This window comes from Loxodonta africana, chromosome 4 (genome assembly GCF_030014295.1).
Source record: "Loxodonta africana isolate mLoxAfr1 chromosome 4, mLoxAfr1.hap2, whole genome shotgun sequence".
In the NCBI taxonomy this organism is placed as follows: Eukaryota; Metazoa; Chordata; class Mammalia; order Proboscidea; family Elephantidae; genus Loxodonta; species Loxodonta africana.
In genome coordinates, this window is record NC_087345.1 from 146,770,481 (window position 1) to 146,790,260 (window position 19,780).

A 19,780-nucleotide genomic window follows, 5' to 3' on the forward strand; every position below is an offset into this window, starting at 1 on the left:
GTTAAAGCTCCTTGGAAACAAACTAAAGCTCTTTGGCTTGCTTACAAAGCACAAAAAAATTCTGTTACATACCAGGTAACAGACTGAACTGCTCTACCCAAACAAAAACCCAGTGCCATCGAGTCGATTCCGACTCATAGCGACTCTACAGGACAGAGTCTAAGCAGTTGCAGATGTGATGGGTCAGTTTTGTGGGGCCTTTCCTGCCATGGTCTTGTAACTCCCACCCAAGTGACTGGGTGGGACTGTGCAAGTAGGGTTAATTGTGACCCACCAAAGGGGGGAGGGAAGGGGAGAAGGGGATAGGGAGAGGGAGAGAGAGAGAAGGAGAGAGAGGGAGGGAGGAAGAGAGAGGGAGGGAGGAAGGGAGAGGAAGAGGGAGGGAAGGTGGGAGGAAGGGAGAGAAGGAGACAGGGATGGGGAGAGAGAGATGTAACATGGAAGACAGCAAGAAGTGGTGGCGGAGAGACAGGAGCAGAGCCCAGTAGCAGCAGATGGTGTGGTGGGCTTTCCAACCCAGGGAACGAGAAAGCTGAGTGCCTTCGGGCAGGAGGTTTGCCAGTGGGGTGCCTCTGTGCACTTATGGGCAGAGTTAAAAGAGCTTGTAATACTTGACTGAGCAGTACGGTGGCCAAGGGGCTAGAGAGAGGCGCTCCTGCAGGCACAGCTGAGAAGATGCTGTCTTGATGGAAGAACTATATTCTGAGTGTTTCTGAGCCTGGATTGTAACCTGTTATTTTCCTAATAAGCTCCATAATCGTGAGTATTATCTGTGAGTTCTGTGCGGCCATTGCAATGAATTACTGAACCCAGCAGGAAGTACATAGTGCCATGGGAGGGATGGCTGGTGTCAGAATTGTTAGGGATGGAGAAGAGAAAAAGTATGTGTGATGCTGCATCATAGGAATCAGTCAAGGGCTGTTGATTTTGATTCTCCTTCCCCCTTGTGAAGTTAGAGGAGGTCATTTTTATACCAGTTTAGTTTTCTAGTTCTACAGGTTTTCTATACAGACTAGATTTGATGCCTGGATCCTGTTTTAGCTACTTTTACTCTGGTCAGACACTTGATATAGGTTTTTAAGGTCTCCCTATCAAGGGTCTTCCTCTTTTTCACTGATCCTCTACCTCACCAAGCATGACATCCTTCTCCAGGGATTGGTCCCTCCTGATAGCATGTCCAAAGCATGTGAGACAAAGCCTCACCATCCTTGCTTCTAAGAAGCATTCTGGCTGTGCTTCTTCCAAGACAGATTTGTTTGTTCTTCTGGCAGTCCATGGTATATTCAATATTCTTCACCAATACTATGATTCAAATGTATCAATTCTTCTTTGGTCTTCCTTATTCACTGTTTAGCTTTTGCACGCATATGAAGTCATTGAAAATACCATGGCTTGGGTCAGGCGGACCTTAATTCTCAAAGTGACATTTTTGCTTTTTAACACTTTAAAGACTTTTGCAGCAAATATGCCCTATGCAATATGTCATTTGATTTCTTGACCACTGCTTCCACGGATGTTGACTGTGGATCCAAGTAAAATGAAATCTTTGACAATTTCAAATATTTTCTCCAGAATACAGTAGAAATATTATTTATCTTTACTATATTCCTAGCACTACATTTATTAGCAACCAGGTTACTTCAATCACTCACATTCAGCTTGAGATCCACCTTTTCTGTAAGTATTATAGGTCAGGACTCCCCCATTCTGTCTTTATTGAAGTTGTTTTCTCCTTCCCAAACTGTAAGGTTTTATATTTACCTCTGCAAAATTATCCTCATTGGGTCTGTCTCATCATTCAATCCTCTGAACATCTTTTTAAGTTCTGATTATGTTATTGAACGTGTTTTCCAGGTTTGTGACAACTGTAAATATTACGTATTGGTTTTGAACAAGTCCATATAGAGATAAACTCTTTTGCTACTTAAAATGTTTTTTAGATTTAAATGTACTTTGGGCTAGGAACTCACCCGAGTTAGCAATAATCCGTATCACAACCACATGTCTCTATAATGAGCACTAAGAATCCTCGCAAAAGGGGCATTAGGATTAAGTGGCCATTTTTGGCTCTAGTGATTACCACTTCCTCCTTACATGTTCACAAACCACCTACTGTAATCAGTAATCAGTTGGGAAAACTTGCTAGTCTACTGTTTTCTAAAGTTGTATCCCCACTTTTTGAAAAAGACATTTGCCCATTTTTTTATTTCTGACTCTTCTCCCATTTTCCATGACACCTCAAAGAGTAATAAATCAGATGAGTCTTCCAATTGTATTATCTGGACACTATCTTCATTTTGTTACAGGTAATTGAGAACTGAGAGAACTTGGTAGAACAGAACTAATATTTTTACTAATGATATCCAGCCTTGGCATAGGGATGTGGTAGGTTGAATAATGGCCCCTGAAAATATCAGGTCCTAATCTCTGGAACCCCTAAATGTTATCCTATTTGGAAAAAGGCTCCTTGAAATATGATTAAGAGAAGGACCTTGAGGATGAGGAAACTGTCCTGGATTATCTGACTAGACCCTAAAGCAATCATATGTATCCTTCTAAGAAGGAGAGGGCCATTTGACACACACAGTGGAGAAAACAATGTGAAGATGGACTAGAGAGAAATTTGAAGATGGTGGACTTGAAGACTGGAGTGAGGAGGCCACAAACCAAGGAATGCTGGCAGCCAACAGAAGCTGGAAGACACAAGGAAACGATTCTTCCCTGGAGCCTCTGGATGGAGCTCAGCCCTGTGGGCACCTTGGTTTCAGCCCAGTGATACTGACTTCAGAATTCTAGTCTTCAGAATTGAGAAAGAATTATTGTAAACAATCTAATTTGTGGTAATTAGTTACAGCAGCCAAAGGAAGCCAATACAGGGGTGAGTACTTGAGGGCCACTGAAACCAATATTAACATTCACCCTTACCTAGGAGTGGAGCCCTGGTGGCGCAGTGCTTAAGAGCTATGGCTGCTAACCAAAACGTCAGCAGTTTGAATCCACCAGCTGCTCCTTGGAAACCCTATGGGGGTAGCTCTACTGTTCTATAGGGTCATTTTGAATCGGAATTGACTCGGCGGCAACGGGGAATGGGTATACCTATGAGTAACAGATAACAAAGGAAAATAGAAAGAAATATGTAAGAGCCTAAAACTATACAGTACGTATACGTATATTAAAACATATTCCAGTCCATCTTCCAGATCATTACACACCAATAGTAGGAAATTCTTTTTTCCAAATGTATCACGTGTAGAACCCAACTATTTCTTGATGATATCTAATATAGGTGCTAATTTTGAAATATTCTTTTGAACAACATTATAACGTTTGTCAAGTCATTCTGCAGTAGTTACATATTGTTGACTCAGCCTACCTGTTCCCTTCAGTTCTCCTAGCCATTTATTTAGACATGCAAATAAGCATAACCCTGACCCGAACTAGAAAAAGCTGCATTAGGTCGTAAACAACATGTAAAATACTAAGTAAAAGAGAAAGATAACTCAGCCTAAAACTAAATTCCAGTAGATTATGGTACCTTACTGAGGTACCAGTATTTTGTCTTATTCATTGTTTAACCTCCATAACATAACTGAATGCATTACACATCACAAACAGTCAATAAACATCTGGTGCAAGAATATGTAACAAAAGAAAAAGGAACATGAAATGTGAATAGAAATATTTGACTACACGCTATACTAGGGCTTGACACACTACAATTTGTGGACCAAATTGAACCTGTTGCTTGTTTTTGTAAATAAGGTTTTATTGGAACACTGCCAGGCTCATTCGTTTACATACTGTCTACAGCCGCCTTCTCACTAAAACAGCAGAGTTAAGTGGTTGCAATAAAGACATATGGCCAAGCAAGCCTAAAATATTTACCATCTGGCCCTTTATAGAAGAAGTTTGCCAACCCCTGTTCTGTACTATACCACCTAGATGGAAAGGCAATTTTTATTGAGTGCCTCAGAAAATCACAATACAGCAAGTAAAACAAAAAAATGTACCTCTCAGGCAACATTTAGACTATGATAAGTGGACTCTGATAGAACAATAAACAGTATTATAGTGACACAAAAGGAACCATTAAATAGAGGACTCATGGAGAACCAACATTTTAGCCATGTGAAGCATTTAATCAAAATAAGCCTTTCCTCAAAAGACAGAATTATCTCATCACAGACAAATAAGAGCAGCTGCTAACAAAAACCACAACAAAAACTAAAAAGAAAATTGCAGCCAGAAAAAAATGATTGACAATATTGCTGCTTTTAATACATAGCAACCAACACTTCAGAAAAATTCTGAAGTTTTATAACTGTTAACATAGCTCACCTTGACTTGGAGGACGTTGCTCCTCCTGAACTACATGCTCCTTTATTCAAATTAAATGTAACTGAAAGCAAAAAAAATTGTTATTCCATACATATTTCAGGAAGATAATAAAACTTATCAGAAAAGCTACCACAGTGTATTCACATAGACATTTATGGACACTCTGAATAAATGAAAATTAAAATGCTCCCATTCAGAGATTACAAACTCCTGTAATACACACTAGACTGATGCGATAGCAGAAACTGCTGGTTGCTTCCCGTCTTCTCCTCTGTTCAGAGTGCTCCATTTTTTTTTAGGTGTCTATACCTCCCACACGTGGCTCAGAGGAGATCACACCATCTTTAGCACTGGGGTAAATTCTGATCGTGTAAATCAATCAAAATGCTTCTATTCCCTTTTCCAGCAACAGCTTTTAGGGGGCCATGTGGCATTGTTCTGATAAATGTCATTCAAGATGAAGTCTGCTGGTGAGGGGGACAGAAGTACCTTCTACAAAAAGTTTCCTTGCTCATTGGGAGGCTCCAGAAAAGATGCTCTCCTGCATCCTCTGGACAATGCTGTGCCTGGATACTGATGCTGGATGTGGGGGCAGCCATCTTGTGTCCAGCTGCTGATAGCGTGGCATCCGGAACCATCTACCTCTGGGATTCTTGTTATGGCAAGATGATACATTTCTCCTTATTGTTTATGCTAATCTTAGCCAGTTTTGTTACTGTAGTTGAAGGCATCCCATTCAAGTCATTATCTTTTCATTTTATAGATGAGAAAAATGAGACTCAAACAGATTTAACATCTTGTTCTAGACATGTTGCTAGTTTTTGGTACAGCCAATACTAAACCATTCACATTAAAAAAAAAAAAAAAAAGAAAGAAAGAAAAAAGAGTAAAACTACCTTTCTCTTCATCATTTTCTCTGCTTAATTCCGTAAAAACAGGGGCCTCCTAAATAAATAAATGAGTATGTTTGAAGGTTTTGGTTCACAGTTCATTTACTATCAATATTCAATAGACTTAAATTATGACTTGCTACCCATGCTGCAAGACAGCTTTAAGAGACAACTCTAAAATTATTAAGATCCTAAATAAGAAATTATATGTATTGCAAATATTCACCAATTGAGAATCAGTCTGACGGAGGGAAAAGTAGCTTTTCTATACCAAGTTTACCTACATTTTTATTACTATTACAATTTAAACAGGAAACAACAAAAAAGTAAAGTAATAAATTTTAGGAATATTAGATTGAGGATTACTTTAATATGCAAAACCTTTCTACACCGTGGGATAAGTCAGTGTAATGATTAAGAGCCTAAGACTAAAAACAAAACAAAAAACTGCACATAAAATCCACCTCTGCAACCTATTAACTTTGTAATCTTCGTCAGTTTTATCACCTCCCTTAAGCCTCAGCTACTCTATCTTTGACAGAGATAATACATATACTTAGAATTGTTATAAAGGTTAAATAAAATAATATATAGGAAACAGCATAGTGCCTGTCAGAGTAAGTGTTCAATAAACGGAAGAGTCGTTTGTATTAGTAATAACAGCTGTTCTTCAAAGCTCGCTAAAATATTCTCTTCTCAGGTAATGTCCCATATAAAATTTTACAAAGGCAGGCAAAAGAACATAATCTTACTTTTAAAATAATTGATATATTTAAACACAGAATGATCAGTAGGCTCTCACCTGCCTTTTAGGGTGAAGATGCTATTTCTATCTGAAAAGTATAAAATAACTTGAAGGTTTTAGCAGTATTAAGCTAAAACATTACAAAACAATAATGTTATTCCAAAAACTAAGCCACTTTATACCAGAAGATGTGATTCTTCTAAAATTTCCACAACTGGAAATTAAAATGTTTCCTCTACTGAAAATAGAGGTTTAAATTTTAAAAAGGTAAGAGAATTTCAAGAATAAAAACCTTTTAATCCTAAGCAGGAATTTAAATAATTTTATAATTACAGCACTTTAATCATTGTTCTTGTTTTAATTTAATGTAGAAAATTCCTAAAAGATTACACGACTATATATGCGTTAATGTAAGTAATACCATAATACATTCACATACAAGCTTAGTCATCAAGATGTTCAATTAACACGGTATAAAAGTTGATTCATAAACTTGTCCGTTAAGTCTTATCACCTGTTACTTCCTGCATTACTTCTTAAAATAAATGGCTTAGATAAGACATGTACAATAATGATCAGAGCAGCTGTATTCATAACAGCCAAAAAGTGAAGACAAGCCAAATGTTTTTCAACAGAAGAACAGATAAATAAATTGTAACATATTCGTAAAATGGAATTTTACGCAATGAAAAAACAAAGAATGAAATACTGATAGGGAAAGAACATGATGAACTACACAAACATTATGTTTGAGTTAAAGAAGCCAGACACAAAAGAGCACACACTGTATGATTCCATTTATATGAGGTTTAAGAACACACTAAAATAATCAATAATGGTATGCGAGAACAGTGGTTACTTTTTGGAGGACAGGAGGGGTTAATTGGGATCAGGCATGAAGGAATCTTCCAGGATACCGGAAATGTTCCGTCTTTATCTGGGTGGTGGTTACACAGGCATGTGTGTGTAAAAATTAATTAAGCTATACACTTAACATTAATATGTATCATACAGTTTATTAGAAAAAAAAGAAAAAAAAAAAAAACCAAACCCATTGTCATCGAGTCGACTCCAACTAATAGCGACCCAACGGGACAGAGTAGAACTGCCCCATAGAGTTTCCAAGAAGAACCTGGTGGATTCGAACTCCCAACCTTCTGGTTAGCAACCACAGCTCTTAACCAATATACCACCAGGGTTTCCACTTTATTATAAGTTTTAAAAAACTAAACCCACTGCCACTGAGTTAATTCCAACTCATAGCGCCCCTACATGACAGAGCAGAACTGTCCTGTAGGGTTTCCAAGGCTGTAAATCTTTACAGAAGCAGCTGGTGGGTTCGAACTACCAACCTTTTGGTTATCAGCTGGGCACTGAGTGACGGCATCGCCAGAGCTCCTGACCTCAATAAAGGAGCCCTGGTGGTGTAATGGTTAAGCACTCGACTGCTAACCAAAAGATCAGCGGTTTGAACTCAGTAGTGGCTCTGCAGGAGAAAAGACCTGGCAATCTGCTCGCCATCAAGTCACTTCCACCTTATAAAAAAAAAAAAAAAAAAAATTCTTTTTTTTTTTTTTTTAGTGACCCCATAATAGAACAGATTAGAACTGTCCTATAGGGTTTCCAAGGCTGTAATCTTTAGGGAAGCAGACTGCCACATCTTTCTCCTGCAAAGTGGCTAGTTGGTTCAAATTGTCAACCTTTTGGTTAGCAGCCGAGCCCTTTAACCACTGCACCACCAGGGCTCCTTTCACAAAGATTACAGCCTGGGAAACCATATGGGGCAGCTCGACTATTATGTAGGGTCGCTATGAATCAAAATTGACTCGATAGCAAACGGTATCAACAACACCACCACCTTAATAAAATTCTTTTAAAACACTAAATGGCTCAAGTACACACCAGGCTGCATTTCCTTCTCACACACAACTTTTAGTATGAATGCTCCATAAGGGCAGGGATTTTTGTATCCTTTGTTCACTGCTGCATTCCCAGAGATGAGAGGTGTGCCTGGCACACAGGTGGTACCTATAAATATTTGCCGAAATAAATGCCTTGATCTAGTTATCCTAACACTGGAACCACTTTTACCATGCCTCTCTATCCCATTTATCTGAGTTTCATCCAATAATTCTTCAAGACTCTTCAGCTCAGAGGTTCTATCTACCTTCACATATTCTTTCTCCTCCCCACGGGGGAGTTAAGTGCTGGCCCTCTATGTTCCCACACACTGTATCTCCAGCACTGCCTTAATTACTCAAATCACATTATCTGTTTGTATGTCCTCTCCCACATTAAATGTTTCCTCTATTTTAGAGATAAGGAAACTGAGGTTTAGGAAGATTATATAACTATACAAAATCATTAAGTAAGTCAGGAATTGAACCCCGGTTTGTCAACTCCAAAACCTGTGCTTCTACACTATGCCATGTTCTTTCTTTCTCCTCTTAATTAAGGAATAATATCTAAAAAAAAAATTTGTGATTCTTTAGACTTTTTATATTGCCTTTTTGGATAATATTACTTCCCACCTGTTCTTTCCCTTCCAGGCCTCTTCTCACTTGTTCTTCAATAAATTTGGCAGTTTTTTCTTCATCATCAAGGTCCTGCTTCTTCTTTTTCTCTAGTTCCAGTTGCCGGCGGATAGTTTCTGGGTCCCTGTCTATATACTGAATATACCAACCCTTCGGTGTCTCATCCACTTTGCACAAGCCTTAAAAAAAATAACAGATATCATACATTTTTAGACAATCGAAGCTAAATCTAAGCATAAATAAAATGTTCTGTCTCTGCATTATTTACTTACTTTCATTTAAATGTACTTATTCAAACACATGCAAATACAAATTCATGTACACATAAGTTTTCATATTTAAAGTTGATGAAATTTGGATACATCAAATGAAATTTTGGGATCTCTTTATAATGAAAAAAATATTCTGATTTTTCTATTGCTAGGCTGAGGCAACATATTTAAACAAGGCAAACACATGAAACATGTTATTTTGCATAGTAATTCCTCAACTGTGTCCAAGTATTTAACATCCAATGAGTTCATGGCACTCTACTAACTTAAATTATTCCCCTAAAGAGGAATAAAGTGACATAGAGCATAAAGTAATATATTGATGCAAAATTTCTTTCTCTTTTCCCAAATTCTTCATTCTATGAAGATTAGAGAAGGCAAATCAAAAATCACCTTAGGAGGAAGAAAAGTCTCCTCAAGTAAGATGAATATGAGGGAAAAAAATGGAAGAGATTGTTAATAACCCTTAATCTGAACAAGAGGGTGCTTCAATGTTAAATCCTCGCATTGTCTAAAGAACTATTTGGACATTTATATTCAACTGTAATAAACAAAATCCATCCTCTCCCCCAGTTTTTTAACTGTCCTACTCATCCTCATTTTCATAAATTTACATAGCAATTATGACAATTCTTTCTCTCTCTGCTATGGAGCCATACAGCAACTATTATTCTTACCTTCTCTGCCCAACCACTTAGTAAAATCAGTCAGAGTTTCCCACTGAGTGGCATTCATATGGATGTGCTCTCGATGGCTGATGTACTCATTATACACAATGTTGTTGTGGACCCTCTTAGTGCCTAAAATCGAAATATGACATTGTTGATCCTGAGAATATTAAGAAATTAGAAAGTTACTATTTACACAATACTTAAGATGTTTACCAAAGCGTCTCCTGAGAAGTTCTAGAAAGTCATTTCGGAATTCCCTAATAAAGAAAGAAAGGAATGCGTTAAGGTAATTTCTATAAATACACAGTATTATATTCCTGAAATTTTAGCAGTCATACAGTTTTAATGCCCAAATGATTTATGAAATCTCTATGTTATGAACCTATAAAAACTGAACAAGAAAAGAACTCTGAAAGATCACAGATTTCAAGAGAAGTTAAAGTTAACAGTCAGTTTGGAATATGAATGCTTTGCCTTGGCAAGGCAGTCATGTCAAGAGTCACAATGTATGTTTGGAGATGGTCCTTCAAGAAGTCTTTAAGTGCTGCTGAATGTGGCATAGCCACCGCACTTTATCTGTGATAATAACACTACCCTTATTCCACGTGAAATTGGTACTTCCTGTGTCCTTCTGAGAGTACACTGTGTTAGGTGCTAGATAAACATAGGTGAATAAAACATATATCTTGACTTTCAAGAAGCTTACAATTTAGTAAATTCAATATTGAAGTCAAACTGAAAAAGAGATGTAATAAAATATCATAGAAAGAGTTGAGGGAGATTTCTCAACTCATAATATGGACACTGTAAAGTACACATAGGACGTTTACAGGTGAAGAAGGAAGAGAAAGGTCATTATCAGCTAGCACAGAGACACGAAAGCACGGCACATTTGAAGAATGACAATAAACCTAATGTGGCTCAAGTTTAGGATAAAAATGAAGGTGAGAGTGAGGGTAGGACAGAATCATGTGGAGGTCATGTGGCTAAAACACAAGGTTAGGACTAATTTCTGAAGTGCCTCAAATGTCATCTTCACAAGGTCGGGCTTTACACAGGCACTGGAAAAGCACTACAAAATTTAAGTTTGGAAGTCGGTTTGTTAAAAATTTTGATTTAGAAAAATAATTCTGGTGGACTGTACAGAACAATGACTCTCAGCATCAGTATCACCTGAGAACTTGACAGAAATATAAACTCTGAGGTTTACAGCTTAGGAGTCTGGGTAGTTTTTGGCCAGCAGAAGATAGGGAGCAGGTTTGGAGGAGGGAATACTGAGTTTGGCTTTGGAAATGTTGACATTGAGATCACTTAAGACATATAGACTAGAATTGTCCAGGGGGAAAAATATCTACCACTCAAGACAAATAACAAACGAACATCAAGATTTGTGAGTCTTCAATGCATACTAAAGGTTACAGTTAAAAGGCTGAGATAACACATGGAGACTGGACAAAGCCGACTGAAAAGAAGTCAAGTGGGCACCCAGAAGAACTTTCTGACATTTGAGGAGCTGGGAGAGTAAAAGGAGCTAATGAAAGTAAGCACAACGGGAGCAGTAGGAAAACCATGAAAGAACATAAAACAGAGGAGTTTCAATTAAGGGTTAACAGCATTATTCACTGAAGAAAGATCAAGAAGATGAAGGCAGAAAAAACCACGAGTAACTCTTCAGTAGGCTGACAAGGCAGAAGTCAGGACGCAGCAGACTTAGGCAAGAAAGAGAGGTAGAAAGGAAGGCACTGAAAGTGGACGGCTCTTGCCAAAATGATATTTCCCAAAGTGTGGATATGTACCCTGGTAGCACTCAAGATGATTTTAGGTGGTTCACAGATGGTAAGTAATTTTTTACTTTTTTGCTGTGTTATTTATGGGCACTGATGGTGCAAAAGCAATGGAGAGTAAAACTGTTGGTGTCTTAACACAAATCAAATAAGTGGTACCAAACCGTGCTGGTAGTCAGTGTATCCTCCACGGCCATGCACACTCAGTAAAAATCAATGCTAGTTTCGTGTACAATGTTCCTGATGAAGCAGTAAAAACTACTAGTTGTATTAATACCCATCTTTCTAATATACCGTGTCATGAACTAAGAATTACATATAAATCGCTTCTGCTGCTGTGCCACGGTGGTCTTGAGGAAAAGCATCCATACAATCGTTTGAGGTACAAGCTGAACTACCTTTTTCATGAATCACCATTTTTACTTGAAAGAAACTATGACTACCCTGACTTGGGTACTCAGTAGACGTTTTCTCACATTTGTCACATCAAGGAAAGAAACTGACAGTATTTGTTGCTAATGATAAAAGCTGAGCTTTCAAGGAAAAATTAGAATTTTAGGGAAACTTCCACTGAGATTTTAAAATACTTTCCAATACTAATCACTCCAGTGTTGTTATTAGTGAATACAGTTTTATGATAGTCTATAATAAAACATGTTCCCATTTGAAAGATCTACACAAGTCAGTGAACCAAAAAATTTTAAATGATCGATGCACGATGTTACAAAATCACACAGGGGTACAAGATCCATTCAAAGTAAAAGATAGATCAATGGGTTTTCAAGTAACAATTCAAAAAATTCACTGATATAGTTTCAGATTTGATGTTGCAACTAACCTTTAAGAAACTACAACTGGTCGTGTTTTTGTGTAGTATCAGAGAAGAATATCCAAAATTATCTGAAAAGGCTATTAAAATACCACCCCCCTTCTAACTACATATCTTTTTATGCTTCAACCAAAACATTTCACAACAGACAATGCAGAAGCAGATGTGAAAATCCAACTGTCTTCTCTAAGTCCGACGTTAAGAGATTTGCAAAAATGTAAAATGATACTATCCTTATTGCAATTTTTTTTTTTTGGTTAGGAAAATGTAGTTATTTTTCATTAAAAATGTTATTTAACATGTAATAGGTTTATTAGTGCTATTTTAAAATGAATTAACAAGTAAAAATATTTAAAATTTCTCAGTTTTAATTTCTAAATATCAACAGATGTAGCCCACATAACAAAAGCTCTTTGTGGGGGACTCCAATAATTTTTAAGAGGTAAAGGGGTCCTAAGACCAAAATATTTGAGAACTACTGGTATAGAAGTTTGGAGAGAAAAAGATGAATAGAAGTAAGAATAACGATAGTAGTAATAATAATTAACAGCTAACATTAATCGAGTATTGAGCACTGCCCTTTGCACTTCAAAACTATTAATTCATTTAATCTTCATATAAACCCTATGAAAGAAAAACAATACTAGGAAAAGGGTACAATTTTTACTCCTATTTTACAGATGAGGAATCTAAAACACAGAAAAATCCAAGTCCAAAACCAAACCTACCCACTGCTGAGTCAATTCTGACTCATAGTAACCCTATAGGACAGAATAGAACTGGCTCGCAGAGTTTCCAAGGAGTGCCTGGTGGATTCCAACTGCCGATCTCTCAGCAGCCACAGCTCGTAACCACTACATCACCAGGGTTTCCGAAAAATTAAGTAGCTCTCCCAAAGTCACACAGCTCAAAAGAAGAGGAGCCCAGAATTGAAGTCAGGTAAGCTAGAAGATCAGCAGAAAAGAGGGAGGCCCTCAATGAGACAGACTAACACAGTGGTAGTAACAATGGGCTCAAACATAGCAAAGACTGTGAGGATGGCGAAGGACTGGGCAACATTTTGTTCTGTTATACATAAGGTTACTGAGTTGGAGTCAACTCCGCGGCACCTAAGGACAGTCTGACTCCAGAGACTGCCCTTAGCCACAGCTGTTTTTGTTTGTTTTAGAATGATAGCTTAGTACATTTGAAGCAGATGCTAAATTGTGAGAAATTCTTTGGTAATAATTTCCTATTATGATAAACTGTCAAAAGAAGATGAAAACTGAGCAGAGAGAAAATATGGCTATGTTAATATACGAGGAATAATAGAACATTCAATATGTAAATTAAGCATGTATTAAACATCCAACTGAACAAAACTTACGATATAAGGATGTCTTTGAGTTACTTACTCAGAAAAATAATCCATAAATTGCTGAGGATTTTCTGAAGCCAGCAGCAGTTGTCTCTGATGAGATTCGGACATACAATGACACTTAAAACCATTCTACAAAAATGTAAAGGTTGTAGTTAAATTCTGATTTCATTAGGGTATCGCAATGGACTCTAAATAGAAATATTTATTTAAACCCTAAAAGCTGCTCTCTGATGATAATTTGTAAAAGAAACAAGCAAACCACTTATGTTCTCTAGCTATAACTACCCCATCTTTTTGTTTGTTTTTATTTTTTATGCAGTTGAGCTTTGCAACCCTGCTAATCAAAGAATAATCCTTGAGATTATTAAAGAGACAGAAAAAGTCTGCTTTAGAAAACATATTATTCAACACAATAACAGAAGAATGATTTAGTTTTTTTAATTTAATTTAGCAACTTTTTATTGAGTACCTACATCATACAGAATGCAATGCATGTGCTTAGAGGGACTACAATGAAGTCAATTGCGTCATTAATGAATTTCTTTAGGGAAAGGATTTCACTCTTTCCTCTGCTTCAGCTCATTTTTTCAAAATACGTGGTTGCATATTACACAAACCTTGTATTAAACGTATTAAATTTGTACCTTCTTCAGATGATTTTAAGAAAAAAAATGCAAGCTTTTACTTAGTATCTTCTACTTAATATTTGATTTCATTCTTCACTAGTAAGGATTCCTGGGTGGCACGAGTGGTTTGCATTCTACTGGTACAGTGGTAAAGAGCTGGGCTGCTAATCAAAAGGTCGACAGTTTGAATCCACCACTCACTCCTTGGAAACCCCATGGGGCAGCCCTATTCTGTCCTATAGGGTTGCTATGAGTCGGAATCCACTCGACAGCAATGGGTTTGGTTTTCTGGTTTACTAAAGGCTGGTGGTTCGAACCCACCCAACAGCCCCACAGAAGAAATGCCTGGTGATCGGCTTCCATAAAAATTACAGCCAAGAAAACTCTACGGAACGGTTCTACTCTGTAACACCTGGGTTGCCATGAGTCAGAACTGACTTGACACAATGGGTTTGGTTTTTGTTTTCTTCACTAGTAATATAAATGAAAAATGTGCCTCTCCATCTGTATTCCCTCTCTCAATTAACAGCACTAACATATGCCCAATTCCTCACCCAAGCCAGACATCAGTATGGTCAGACTAGATTCCTTCTTCTCCACATTAAATTTAGCACTAAATCTATGCTGCCTTCTTAGTAACTCTTATCCAATCCCTCTGTTCAATCCCATAGCCTCTGACCTGATTTCAACATCATATCTTGCTTAGTTTCCAAAGCTTTAGTCACCCAACAATAATTAACACAATTTTTGCCTCGTCTGTGCACTGTGAGAGTCATACTTACTTCTTAAATTTATCTTAAGAGAAAACTTACTATCAGTCTCATAAATAAAAAGCCAGGGTAATACTCCATACATTAAAAAAATTCAATAAAATGAAAACAAAATGCCATTAAATTCTAGAATTAATGTTATTAAACTTTGAAACCCAAGGGAGTTGGGAAGGGAAGGGGAAGAACACCTTGGCTCTACTCTTCCTCCCCCTAAATCTTCCACTACTATGGGATATAGAAGATAGGGGAGGGAGCCTGTCGGGGCCAACTTGCCTTCCCCCAGGTTGTCATCAAGGGTAGAAAATGGCAATGACTAGTTCTAAGGGCATATAGGCCCAAAACCACAACAAGAACCTTACTCTGAAAGTTGGTAACTAAAGGAAGAATTATGCATCTAGCCTGCCTTTTCCATAGGACTGTATTTCGGGATAACATTATAAAGATAACCAAATATCACCTAAAACACAATATAAGTAAATAAATAAAGTTAACCAAATAGCCCTACAACCAAAACTAAACCAAACTCCTTGCTGTTGAGTAGATTCCCTAGTTGATGAGAAACTCATTTCACAAAAGAACATCAGCTAGTAATGAATGTACAAAGAATAATGGAATTAGAAAAATAATTATTCCTAACGAAATAAGTGACTTAGGCATGGATACTAAAAAAAAAAAAGTACAGCCGTCCAGTCAATTCCGACTCATAGCAACCCTGTAGGACAGAGTAGAAGTGCCCCATAGGGTTTCCAAGGCTGTAAATCCTAATAGAAGCAGAATACCACATCACTCTCCTGCAGAGTGGCTGGTGGGTTCCAACCGCCGACCTTTTGGTCAGCAGCTGAGTGCTTTAACCACTGTACCACCAGGGCTCCTTAAGGATGCTAAAACACATATGTATATATAGAGTTGACGGCAAACTAGATATATTGGCATGATTCCAAAGTATTACCCCACTAATACTTGCTCTCACAAGGAGGAAACCATTACTTTATAACATTAAAGACTGTCATCTTTACTCTATAATCTTAGCACTATGAGACGTTATGGACTTCTTTATATGATTCATTATGGAATACACAGGATTATCCATGAAATATTCTTCCCCAAGGTGTTTAACTTGAATCTAATCAAGCCTTCAGATTTAAGTTCCAATTTACAGGAACTACAGGAAACCCTAGTGGCATAGTGGTTAAATGCTACGGCTGCTAACGAAAAGGTGGGCAGTTCGAATCTGCTAGGTGCTCCTTGGAAGCTCTATGGGGCAGTTCTACTCTGTCCTACAGAGGAGCTACGAGTCAGAATCGACTCGACTGCAGTGGGTGTGTTTTTTTTTTCTTTCTTTTTCATAGGAAACCCTGGTGGCATAATGGTTAAGAGTTATGGCTGCTAACCAAAAAGTCAGCAGTTCGAATCCACCAGGTGCTCCTTGGAAACCATATGGGGCAGTTCTACTCTGTCCTATAGGGTTGCTATGAGTTGGAACCAACTCGACGGCATTGGCTTTGGTTTTGGGTTTTGGTATGACAATAATAACCAAAATTGATTTGTGGCTTTTGATTGGATACTGTTGTTGTCAGGTGCCATGGAGTCGGTTCGAACTCATAGTGACCCTATGTACAACAGAACAATCGGATATTAGTTTTTTTGGGGAAAAAAACAACTTTAAAAAATATTTGAGAGGCAACTGAGGAAATATAAATATGGAATGTGTATTAGATTATATAAAGGAATTTCTATTAATTTTGTTCTGTACGATGACATATGGTGGTTACGTAGAAAAAATTCCTGCTATTTTAGAGATGTATAGTTAAGTATTTGGAGCCCTGGTGGTGCACTGGTTAAGAGCTATGGCTGCTATCCAAGAAGCCGGCAGTTGAAATCCACCAGTTGCTCCTGGAAACCCTAGGGGCAGTTCTACTCTGTCCTATAGGGTCGCTATGAGTCAGAATCGACGTGATGGCAACAGGCCTGGGGTATACTTAAGTATTTAGAGGTGAAATATCCTGATATTTGTAACTTATATACTTTAAAACATTACAGAGATAAGGAAATATATTTAAAATGTTAAATCTGAGTAATGGATATATGGATACTCATTATACTAGTTTCTGTTTTCTGTGACAATTTAATCTTGATTTAAATAGTTAGAACTAAAGAGAAACAAAAGTGAATAGAATAGAAAACGGGCAAAGAGAATTTAAGTAACTTGCCCAAGATCACGCAGCTAGTAAGGGGCGCAGCTAGTAAGGGGCGCAGCTAGACAGTTTGACTCTTAACCACAATATCATCCTGGGCTTGGTACACTGTAGGTGCTCAATAAACGCTTGTTAAATAAGTAGCATGGAAGAGTTTAGTGTTCCTTTTTCACCTAATCCCGAAAAGAGGTGTGAATCCCAAATACTCTGTTTCTCTTAAGAGCCATGTCAAGTCAGAATTGTTATCGCCAGAACGTCTGGCACTGCACTATTCACACTCTGGTTTTAAGACAGCTTGAGTAAGATCGCTTCCTCGAGAACTGCAAAACCTTTTCCTATTTCTTTTTGGAGTGGATTGGGGCGGAATAAGGTGTCAAAGACCACTGGTTTCCTGGTGGGACTGGGGGCTGAAAGAAAGGATGGCTCTACTAAGTACCTGACTCGCCCTATGCAGACTCCAGAAACACCGTCTTCCGGAGCTGCCTGACTGGGTATCTGAAACCCATCCCCTTAACGCCCAGAGTCCGGGACTTGAACCCAGTTTTCCAGAGAAGCCCTCCTTGTGCGAAGACAGGGCGTGGGCACTGGGAAGATGGAGCCATCCGGGCCCTCTTACCTCATCCCGGCACTGTTTCTGGCACATCTGACAATACCAGCGAAGCTTCTGAAGCCCCTTGGATTTGATCCTGTTGGAGATGGCCTTGGGGGTAAGAAAATCCGACTTCCCCATCGCGACGACACACACAGTAACTTTTAAGCCCAGAGCCTAACCAACCGGAAGCGGAACGGACTGGCGGAAGTGGGCGGGAGAAACAGTGAAGGTAGCTGAGCGACGGAAGGAGGTGGGCGCTTAAAAGGCTGGCTACCAAAGCTCGCGAGTTTTCCCTCCGTCTGGCGGGAGGAAGCGAGACTGAAGGAGAAAGGGAGATTGGGGGCGGCCACTTGGGAAGCTTCCGCGCACGCGTAGTGAGTCTGTTTGACCGACCTTCAGTAAAGCCGGTACCGCCATGTTCTCTCGGGCTAGCCTCGTTGGGGTCTCGGCCTGGGCTTTGCAGCCGCAATGGTATGACAGCTTGCGGTAGGAACGGGAGAATTAGGATGGATGGAAGAGCTCGGTCAGGTGGGAAGAAGGCATTGGAGGCGTGTAGGACGGGCCAGGGGGCTCAGGTCTGGACCAGGCCTCCTTTTTGCTGCAGAGGCCCGGCGAAACTGGGGCTGCAGGAAGCGCCTTAGAACGGGGAAGGGCGCGCGGAGAGGCTGGACTCGGCGAGTCAGTGCAAGGTCACGCCAAGTCTCCTGAGGCTTGTCGGGGCGGGGTGACGGGCAAAAGGAGTGGTAATCTTGGACCTCGGGATGGAGACTTTAGTCTAAAGTAATTTCAGGACGTTCTTGAATTCATTCATCTAAGAAATGATTATTGAGTGCTACTACTTGCCAGGCAACTAGTATCGTAGAGTCCTTAGCAAAGCTCACAAGGTAGAGGTAGGGCATAACTGAGAAAAAGCCTGGGGGCAGTTGTGCTTTATGTCCTTGACGCCTTTTGAAACCTCCCAGTGCTGGGCAGAGTTTGAAGTGCGCCGGTGCAGAGCAACAAAACCAAACCAACCCTGTTGCCCTCGAGTCGATTCCGACTCATAACGACCCTGTAGGACAGGGTAGAATTCCCCCATAGGGCTTCCAAGGAGCGGCTGGTGGATTCATAGTGCTAACCTTTTGTTTAGCAGCCGAGCTCTTAACCGCTCTGCGACCAGTGCTCCAATACAGAGCACAGTAAACCTCTTAAGTTCCATTCAGCCAGAATATTTATTAAGCGCCTACTGTTTGTATTTACTAGACGTTCTGATGGGCACTGAAGAAACGAAGGTGAATTGAAAAAATGCAGTCATGGGCTGATGGTAGTTTTGATGCAGAAGGGACCTTAAAGATCTGTCTGTGCAAGGAGAAGGGAAGGACACCTCGTACTATCATGAAACCATTATGCTGCAGTAGTGACCCTGCAAGGTCATGAAATTGCCCAAAGAGCAGGAGATAGATGCCATCTGTTAACTGCCATGCAGGTAAAGGGTGCAACAAGTTTGAAGGATTTTAAAGATTGGTTTGAGGAATTTCTGACATAGTACTAAAGGAATTATTACCTATAGGCGTGTCATAGCAATTCCTTGGTTTTATAGTATGGGAGATTTGTAAGGAACTAAATTAGGTTTTCGTGAAAGCATTAATTGAAATAGATACATTTTTCATTAAGCAAAGAATTCATAACAATATATAAGACTTTCAGAGGAATGAGGTAATTAAATCTAAAGTGAAATAGCTACATAAAATTTTTGGTGGACTTCCATTGGAAGTCAAATTTTTTTTTTCTAAACTTGAAACAGAATTATGGGAATCAAGTCACTGTAGCTGAGTTCTTAGGTGTTTAGGTTGTCCTGTTTGTTAGTCACTCAGCAGACAGTTGTTGAGTGCCTGGTCTGCATCAAGTTGCACTGTGATAAGCCCTAAAATGTGATGATGAACAAATAGCCATAGTCTCACTGAGTTTCGTGGTACTTGAGAGCATAATTTCTGGCACACAGTGGTGCTCAACAGACGTCAGCTGTCCTCTCATTTTGCTGTGCACCAATGTTATCTGTCACAGTACTTTTAGAACTTTCAGTAGCACCCAAGTTGATCTTTAAAAAGCGGAAAGTTTTCGCAGCCAGCACAAAATATTTTACATCAAATTTTAGAAATAAAAAAATGAACACCTCTAAAACAATTTGAAGTTCT

General features: G+C 38.9%; 2 protein-coding genes across 8 annotated transcripts in view; one reads left to right on the top strand and one right to left on the bottom strand.

Annotated features, from left to right (window-relative positions):
- Positions 1 to 17,813, bottom strand: part of KIN (Kin17 DNA and RNA binding protein) — a 33,206-nt gene extending 15,393 nt beyond the window's left edge. Inside the window, exons 1-7 of one of the 3 annotated variants that reach the window (XM_003410591.4) lie at positions 17,631 to 17,811; positions 13,458 to 13,552; positions 9,664 to 9,707; positions 9,457 to 9,579; positions 8,505 to 8,686; positions 5,235 to 5,283; positions 4,339 to 4,399 (exon numbers count right to left, since the gene is read on the bottom strand). In XM_003410591.4, the coding sequence (XP_003410639.1) occupies positions 4,339 to 4,399; positions 5,235 to 5,283; positions 8,505 to 8,686; positions 9,457 to 9,579; positions 9,664 to 9,707; positions 13,458 to 13,552; positions 17,631 to 17,744 (668 nt within the window). In that variant the 5' untranslated portion in view covers positions 17,745 to 17,811. Of the gene's footprint in view, positions 1 to 4,338; positions 4,400 to 5,234; positions 5,284 to 8,504; positions 8,687 to 9,456; positions 9,580 to 9,663; positions 9,708 to 13,457; positions 13,553 to 17,630 lie in introns of all 3 variants that reach the window. The other 2 variants (XM_064284840.1, XM_023548938.1) reach the window with 2 other exon arrangements.
- Positions 17,814 to 17,951: 138 nt separating this feature from the next.
- The window catches only part of ATP5F1C (ATP synthase F1 subunit gamma), a 33,779-nt gene continuing 31,950 nt past the window's right edge, over positions 17,952 to 19,780 (top strand). For 2 of the 5 annotated variants that reach the window (XM_010590748.3, XM_064284841.1), the window contains exon 1: positions 17,952 to 18,077. In XM_010590748.3, coding sequence (XP_010589050.1) covers positions 18,022 to 18,077 — 56 coding nt within the window. In that variant the 5' untranslated portion in view covers positions 17,952 to 18,021. Of the gene's footprint in view, positions 18,135 to 18,848; positions 19,072 to 19,780 lie in introns of all 5 variants that reach the window. The other 3 variants (XM_023548939.2, XM_010590747.3, XM_010590749.3) reach the window with 3 other exon arrangements.